At 29.6% G+C, this 8,918-nt stretch overlaps 1 protein-coding gene across 1 annotated transcript; it reads right to left on the minus strand.

Annotated features, from left to right (window-relative positions):
- Positions 1-6,577: 6,577 nt before the first annotated feature.
- Positions 6,578-8,911, minus strand: LOC110413410 (basic leucine zipper 61-like; the record flags this gene model as incomplete). Its single annotated transcript, XM_021424183.1, has 3 exons — positions 6,578-7,591; positions 8,542-8,668; positions 8,786-8,911. Coding segments are annotated over 3 exons (411 nt in total), but the record flags the coding sequence as incomplete, so codon positions are not given.
- Between the last annotated feature and the right edge of the window lie 7 nt (positions 8,912-8,918).

The raw sequence follows: 8,918 nt of genomic DNA on the forward strand, positions 1-8,918 counted from the left end.
TATGAAATTTACATCATATAAATAATTTTATGGCATTTATCATACCAAACATGCGCATGATTTATAAATAAACATACAATATCTCGTACCTACATTAATTCGAAGAATCAAGTAGATTTCAAACTTAAGGTACTTGTCCCCTCTTATTGAAAACTAATACATTGTAGAATATTTACATAGATAGTAGATTCATAAATGTTTTGAGAATCTTTGTGTCAATCATATCACAACCACTAATAATTTTTTTTAAAAAAAAAATCATTTTCATTCTTGAAACTCAAATCTTTTGATAAACCATTTTAGAGATATCATTTTGACATACATAAATAATCATTTTCATAGAAATAATGCTTGCTTTACATATCAAAACAATTTGAAAGTGGTGGATCCACTCACCTAGTTGGAAAGTCGATTTTCTAGGAATTCGAAGAAATCTATGGAGTTCTTAAGAATTCCTATCATACAAAATCATCAAAATCATTACCTAGAATAATAATCTCGTAATAATCATGCTAAGTACTTTTGAAACTATTCGAATTCAACTAAGAGCCTGTTTGGCTTGGCCTTTTTTAGCTTAAAAGCTATTATAAAGCTCTTATAAAAAATAATTGCTTTTAGAATTACGCTGAAGTTGTTTGGTAAATTTTTTTTTATAAGTTATAATTTTGATTAAAATTATGGTAAATGGTATTTCTTTTTTCTTTAGAGATAATACTGTAATTATTTTTAACAAATGAGGATTTTTTTGAAATAAAAATAAAAATTCTCTTGTATTTTTAAAAAAAGAGAAAAAAAGGCTCCTCCTAAGAGCTTTTCCTAAAGCTCTTTTTTTAAAAATTTTATTCTTTAAAAAAAAGTTACGTTTTTTTAAGAGCTTTTCAAAATTTATGTTTGGTCTGACTTTTAGTTTTAAGAGATAGATAAGTTGAAATAAAGCCAAACCAAACAAGTACTAAATCTAAATTTCTAGCTTAAATGTACGGTTACTTAACCAAATAAATTTTGAAAACCCCGTAAACCATTCATCCTTACCTTGGTGAGCTTATATGCTTAAGAAAAACACAAAGCCTTGTACTTTAGCAATCCACAAAAATATTTGGGTAATAATCAAACTATTTTAGTTTTCAAAATCCAAGAGCAAAAGATTTCAAAGCTAAAAATGTCATATTTTTTCCATAAAAACCCAAAACTAAGCTTTAAAAATCATAAAATTGGAGTTTTTAGTTAAAAAAGGGTTAGGAGACCCTTGGAGTTGAGGGTTTACCTTGCATATGCGGTTGAGGGCTTTTAGCCCTCGAAAAATGTAAGCTATTTATAGTTTTGAGTGTGAAAATACCATTTTACCCTTTTTATTATTCTGAAGATGATGAAATGTATAGATACATATAGGCCATGTATTGATACATTTAGGTTCTAGAAAATTTGTATCGATACATCATGAATATGTATTTATACACTTGTAATAGAATGTAGTTCCAAGACAAATGATAACTCTATTATATAGAGTTATTTTGCCACATTTTTATTGCTAAAAATAGCTAAGTCCTTGTGTTTTCAAGTTGATTTTATGTAGTTTTTATGTTTTTCATTATTAAGTTTAATGCATGTTAAACTTCTTTAATTCAAGTAATTTTAGCTCATTTTCATGTTAAAAGTTCTCATTTAAAACATCACTAATTTAGTTTTTGTTTTGAAGGTTCTTAAATGTTAATGTTTCGTCATTGATGAATAAAGTCCTACGGATCCTTAGTTAAGTGCTAACTTACATTAGTGGAGATGGAGATGAAAAGCAAACATATGAAGCTCTAAACTAGTTTGAAGTTTGCATGAGCATAAACCTATCCGAAGTGCATGATATTCATTATAAGAGATTTCACACACACACGGAAATCCATTAAAAAATGAGCTTACATTTGAATGTAATGTGAACTTTGATAATACTTGTGTCTACTTTGAGTTTGGAAAATGTGATAATTTATGAGGAAATTAAAAGTAATCAATGACTTGGTCCAACCTACTCTTAGTTTGATGTTTTCAACTATGTTATGTTATTTTTATCTTTAGGTTTTGCTTAAGGACTAGCAAAATAGTAAGTTTGGAGGTGTAATAACTCTATTATATAGAGTTATTCTGCCACATTATGATTGCTAAAAATAGCTAAGGCCTTGTGTTTTCAATTTGATTTTGGGTAGTTCTTATGTTTTTTGTCATTAAGTTTAATGCATGTTGAACTACTTTAATTCCAGTAATTTTAGCTTATTTTTATGTGAAAAGTTTTAATTTGAGCTATCACTAATTTAGACTTTGTTTTGAAGGTTCTCAAGTGCATAAGGCTTCATGAAAGTGAACCGTGGAAGGATGGCTAGGTGTAGATTTTTACTGAACATGCTACGGTATTTTGAGCATAACCCTCACTCCAAAAATTCAATTTATGTGATTCTTAGACCATTGGAAAGCTAAGAGGCAGAGCTACAACTTTCATTTATCCTTTTGCCCAGTTCAGACTCTAAGTAAGAGAAAATCACATTGAAATACAAATTCTAGAGAATTTAGTGCCTAACTGCCAGCCACATACCATTGAGGTGCCAATGCAGCTATTTTTTCTCTCAATACTTCTAGTTTTAATTTTTTAGGGTTTTTAAGGGTTTATAAATTGATCTTTTTCAACTAAGAAGGGAGAGGATTGAGTGGCAACTTTTTCAGAAAAAAAGAGTGATTTGGCACAAGAGAAAAACAAGAAGAAAGCAAGAGAAGTGAAGATTGGATTTGACAAAAAACTTTCTCTCACTTTAGTTTTGTTATATCTGTCTCTTTTGCTGTGAGCATGAATTGTTTTGATGAATTATGTTGTTTGCTTTAGTTACCATGAGTTAAACTATTTTTCTAGAATTACAATGGATTTCAACATATAATTTAAATATTTGTTTATCTTTATTTATTATGAATGGTCATGGTTTTGTTTATTCAAATCTGTTCATAATGTTTTTGATTGTCTAACTAACAATTGAATGATTTGTGAATCTAGATGAGACTCGACAGAGTAATTTTATATTGGATTTAGTTTTGAATAGTGTATATTCATGTCACTTAGAGAATAAGTGATTTGATTCACAATTAGCATAGACATACGCCTAAATGCCATGCATAGTCAAATTAGAACACTAGATTAATGAACCTTATTTAATTTATTACTATAGACATATAATGATCCAATTAAGTTAGGTATTGTACAAGCATCTTAATAAAGACTTGTGCATAGGTTTGGATTCTAGGCTAGCAAAACAACCCATGAATATAAATATTGAGAGAAATGAATATTAGATGAAGTATTGAATGAACTTATAATCCTAAGTTTTAATATGTTGCCTTTTTAGTGAATTTTTAGTTTTTGTTAATTAGTTTAATGTTTGATTAAATTTAGTTGTAATTACCTCTTTATAAAATTGAGTTCCTTGAATAAGAGTAATCTGTCATAATTTTAGTATTTAGAGAAAAATTAAGAGCAAATCTCTATGGGATACAATTCTTGACTTACTATTTATATTACTTGTTCGATACGTACACTTGCGAGTACTAAATTGTAAACAATAGATCACATATAAAACCTGCCCAACTTATTTACATTAAATACCATTTAAATAAATATCCTCATTTTTACTTCTTTTTTTTTTTTACTTTCTGTTTACTTAAGATGTTTAATGTAAATAAGCAAACAACCCCCACCCCCTAAAATTTGATTCAATAAAATATAAAAAAAATCAAAATTCAAAAGAATCAAAAACTAAATTTTAGTTTCAAGCAAATGAAACCATTTACCATAGCAAATGAACTGTAAAATTTTTGGAAAAATCATTTTTAGTCATTTAAATATCGAGGGAATCATTACCATCATTTTTTATTTCCAAAAGCTTGTTTTATAAAAATCATATATGTTGACCTTTTCTAGACTTAAAAAATTTTCTACTTCAAAAGTGATAAACAACCAAAAGTGTCAATGAATTCTTTTGAAGGTAAAAACTAAGTTTGGTATTCAAAACATGTAATCTATATACTCACATAAGGATTTCTTAACTTATCCTTTTACTCAATGTGGGATTTCACAATTCCTAAAATTAGAAATTATAGAAGAGTAATGCATATGATAAAACAAGGTAGTTTCCATATCCATATGGAATGCCAATATGATATGCAAATTTCAATGGTCTATGGACTTAAACAAGCTACTAATAATAGGAACATTTGTTTTGATAAGAAAATCAAAAGGTTTGATTTTACCAAAAACAATGATGAGCCTTGTGTGTACAAGATGATAATTAGGAGTGCTGACATATGTAAATGCCATATGCTAAATAGGAAATAGCATTTAGATATTACAATCTATCAAGCTATAGATATCCACAAAATTCTCTATGATGGAAATGGGAGAAGCAACATATATAAATAGTGGGTAAAGGGAATTAAGATTTATAGAGATAGATCATAAAGGTTGCTTGGATTGTGCTATACATAAACAAGGTGCTAAAAGAGTTTAATATGGAAGAGCCCAAAAGGATTTTCCTTGCCTCTCTACATTAACATGTTCTTGATGTCACAATAAGCGAAGATATCTCATGAATAAAAATTCTATGTGATGTTATGCATTTGACTAGACATATATTATGCTTTGAATGTCATAAGTATATACCATGCACATCTTGGTGAATGTTACTAGATAAGCAACAAAAGTACATCCCTAAGTGCTTAAGAAGATCTAAGGAAGTATTTTTTGTTTTTGGAGAAATAGGCAAATTTCAAAACATGTAAGGTTAGAATGATACAATCCTCTAGTTCAAAAGGATACTTGTAAAATCACACAATGCATAAACTTTAACTCATAATAGTGGAATGGTCAATCACAAAAGTTCCAAATGAGAGATTGACTAAAGCTTCTACGATAAAGGCTAAATACATCTCTATGTCTATGTCAGCATGAGAGATAGTTTGGATCTAGTAGTTCATAGTTGAACTTGGCGTAATTCCTAGCATTGTTGATCAAATAATAAGGTATTGTGACAACAATATAGCCATTGTGCAAGCAAAGGAGCCAATGTCTCATTAAAGATTCGAACAGGTATTAAGGTGATTGTGTTAGGATGCCATGAAAGCCAATCAGATTTCTCATAGACAATGATGCATTGCTCATAAATGATCTTCCTACTACATATGAGGAAACAATGTCAGATATTGATTCTAAAAAATGGCTAGAGGTCATAAAATCTGAAGTTCATGTGTGGGTGTGAACCAAGTGTGGAATTTGGTCTATCCATATCGATAAGGAGCAAGTGGGCCTTGAAGAGAAAGATTGATACGATTGGCAAAGTATAAAATATTTTAATACAATCCATGCTTGGTGTATAAAATAGTTTAATACCCAGTGTATTGTAGCCTTATGATTTCGACATGAAAGGTATAACAATCTTATTCCTTTTAGTTAGGATATTCTATATTAAGCAACCAAAGATTCATCTTGCTAATGAGAAAAGTTTAAAATTTTTGTTACGTTTTATTATTTGATTGCTTGACTTTTCTCGACCAAAACAACACTAATAGTGAGTTAAAGTGTGGTAAAAACAGAAAATGATATTAAAGATGGTAACTTAAACTCAATTAATAAATTTTTCGTGTATATTTTATATTTTATTTGACATTTTAAAAACATGAATATTAATTTAATTAAAAATGTAGACACATTATTTTATACTTAAATAATAATTTTTTTGCTCAAAAATTAAATATATATTTAATTAGTTTATTAATTACTAAATTATATTTATTTTTTTCATGTCATTAAGTAAAAATATTTAAAAATATAATATTTATTTAATATATAACAATATCTCAAAATATTTATTTACTAAATTAAATATTTTTCGTGATGAGTCAGCTAGACCCACCCCCTCTGAGCCCAGATTGAGTCTTTGCTAAGAGTACATGTGGGCTGCTTGGTACAATTGCGCAGAATGGTGCTTGCAAACAAGACCTAAGAACAAAAAAAAACATGTTTTGACTTTAATGTTTATAAGAAATTATTTTATAATATTAATAAACTATAATTTTTAATACAAAGAATATATAAAATATATGTATTGTAAAATATAAAAAAATAAAACCATAATAATACTTAAAAAAATCCTAAACTATTCCATTCAATCAAATTTTTTATTTTTATTTTGATTAATATAAATATTTATTTTAATTATTAATAAAAATATCACTTATCATTTAATGTCATGTGTATCATAATGGATGATGACATAATATAATATAATGACATGATCACGTAATATTTATCATTCTTTATCTTAATGCTTCGTGAATAAAATAATAATAAATAATATTTTAATTAATGATATATAATCAATCCTTAATTATAAGAATTGATTTTTTACTTAAAATAAAAATATATACATTTGGTTAAATGTAATAAAATAAAAAATAAAAATTTATTTAAATATTTTAAAATGGTTTAAGAAATTTTAAAATGTGATGTCAAAAATAAGCATAACCTTGACACAACCCATTAAAAAATAAAAGATAAACAACTCTGAATTGACTTTTTAAAAAAATTACTATTTACAATTCCAAATGGATTGTTACATTTTCTTGTTTCTCCTCTGTGAAGTAATTTTCAGAATAATACATTATTAGGGAAACAAAAACACCATTGAAAAAGCACATAAAAGTGGTAAACACTTCCCTGACAAGTGACAGCCCTTCTTTCATACATCCCGAAACAAAACCACTATCCTTTGCCTTCCAACGCAACTTATAAAAAGAATAAACATAGTAAAATAATAGATAAAAGCCACTCCTAATAAATAAAGACTAAACTAAACGCTCAAAGCTGACAAAATAAGACTACTACTACTAAAAGAATCAAAACCACACCCCTAGGCTGCCTCTTGGATCTTCATCGGCCGAAGCAAGACAAACCTGAATTTCTTTTGAGGCTTTGAAGCCACAGATATGGATGGCTTGCTTTCCTGCAAACCAATTATGTAATCCGTGGTGGACCCCCTGAGCCTGAGTTGGAGTAAACACATCACGTGAATGCACAGGCACAGCATTTAGCATCAGTGGCCACCGCAGCAACCCCTTCTTTTGTCATTCCATATCAAGAGTCACTAATTATTAGGTTCCATACTCCCAAACTTAATACGCCAAAAATTTGCAATTTTTCCTAATTCTAAGATTCTGCCAAAACCCACCAAAATCACAATGAGATTGATCACCACAATTAAAAGGTATGTGACCAAAGACAAACATATATATATAAATCAGGCAGCTTGATTTATATACATATAGATGTATTCTAGACAAGGAGATTTTATCATTGGTTTTGGCCATTCTTGACAGAATTTCAATCGAGGATTTCTGTGGCTGAGAACTCAAACTCAAACATTGATAAGTTTCTCTTTCTCAGCGGATGCCTGAACATCAGCTGTTGCTGGTGGTGCTGGCAAGTGAGCAGCATTTTCCATCTTCTTTAGGTTTTGCTGATGGTAAACTTGCCTCAGTCTCTCTATTTCTCTCTTCAATGCTTCTTGATGAGCTGAATTTACGAACGAGTCGCAAGGTTTAGTTCATATATCATCCGCAATTATACACATGGAAATGCACATGCATATAATTAGAATATAAAGATAAATTCAAACGTAGAAACCAAGGAGCTTTGTAAAACATCATGCATCGACCTAGTAGCTAAAGGCAAATCCCTACACCTGTTGAAATTTGCAGTAATAATTGTAATTAAACTGAACGATTAAGTTTGGTTATCTTTGTTTAACTTACACATAGTCTTCTGTCAACCAAAATATATAGGCACCGAATATATTAAAATGCAACATCATCAAGGGGGGCATCTATCACCAAACAATTTTCAGCCAATTTAAGGAACTTTATTACGGAGTAGCTGTTCTTTATTAAATCCAAATTCAGAATGGTCATTAAGATTTTAATTATAATTGATCCCCACAGTGGTTAACTAAAGAAACAACTACCATATGAAAAGCTTTTGCTCATTCTGCTACTCACTTTTAGTATGCTAGCTACTTACTGCTCCAATCAAATTAAGCCGTTTCCGGTTTGTAAACCGAACAAAGTCACAATCATCTTATACATAATGCATAATTCGTTTCAGCCATAGCAATGGAGTAGATGTAAGAGGCCTCCGCTCAATTTGCAGGCCTACAATGAACCGCATTTCCCCCCTAGTCCTACAATGCGGTTATTGGGTATAGGGGAAAGGAAAACTAAAAAGGGTTGCGAACGAAAATGTTGTGCTAGCTAGGATGAAGCTTTACCTAGAAAAAACTTTCTTTCTTTGGATTCTCATATCCTGTAATCATAATTATTTATAAAGCGGATTCCTTTAAAATGTTGAGTAGGGACTCAGTTCATATGATGATGATGAGCGTGCATGAGATATTATATTTATATATAGTAATTTGTAGAAGAGAAAACTTTATTATTGGTTGCATACAAAAAGTAGCTAATTATTACCATCTTTGAATATTTTGTCTTGCGCCAGTGCTGCGATTCTTTGCTTGAGAGCACTATTGTCGACGTTCAGAAGCAAACGTTGGTGGTCTAGAAATGCAACTCGTGGCGACAGCACCGAAACTTCAGCCTTAGTTGACCAGAACAAATTAATTAATGCTTTTCTTTTAGTGAAATTAATTAATTCATGATAATGGTGTTTCTTGTAAAAAATACAGAGAGGGTAATTAAATTAAACAACACATACCTGTAATGAAGTGACGCTACGTTCAAGCTCTGAAATGTATTGTAGCTTCCTCACCCGTGATCTTTGTGCAGATTGTCTGTTAGCCAGGATTCTGGTACATATTGCAAATTCAGATGGGAACACAAAAAAAAAA

The sequence above is a fragment of the Theobroma umbraticum genome, unplaced genomic scaffold (genome assembly GCF_002168275.2).
Source record: "Theobroma umbraticum cultivar Fairchild unplaced genomic scaffold, ASM216827v3 scaffold_4.1, whole genome shotgun sequence".
NCBI classification, from domain to species: Eukaryota; Viridiplantae; Streptophyta; class Magnoliopsida; order Malvales; family Malvaceae; genus Theobroma; species Theobroma umbraticum.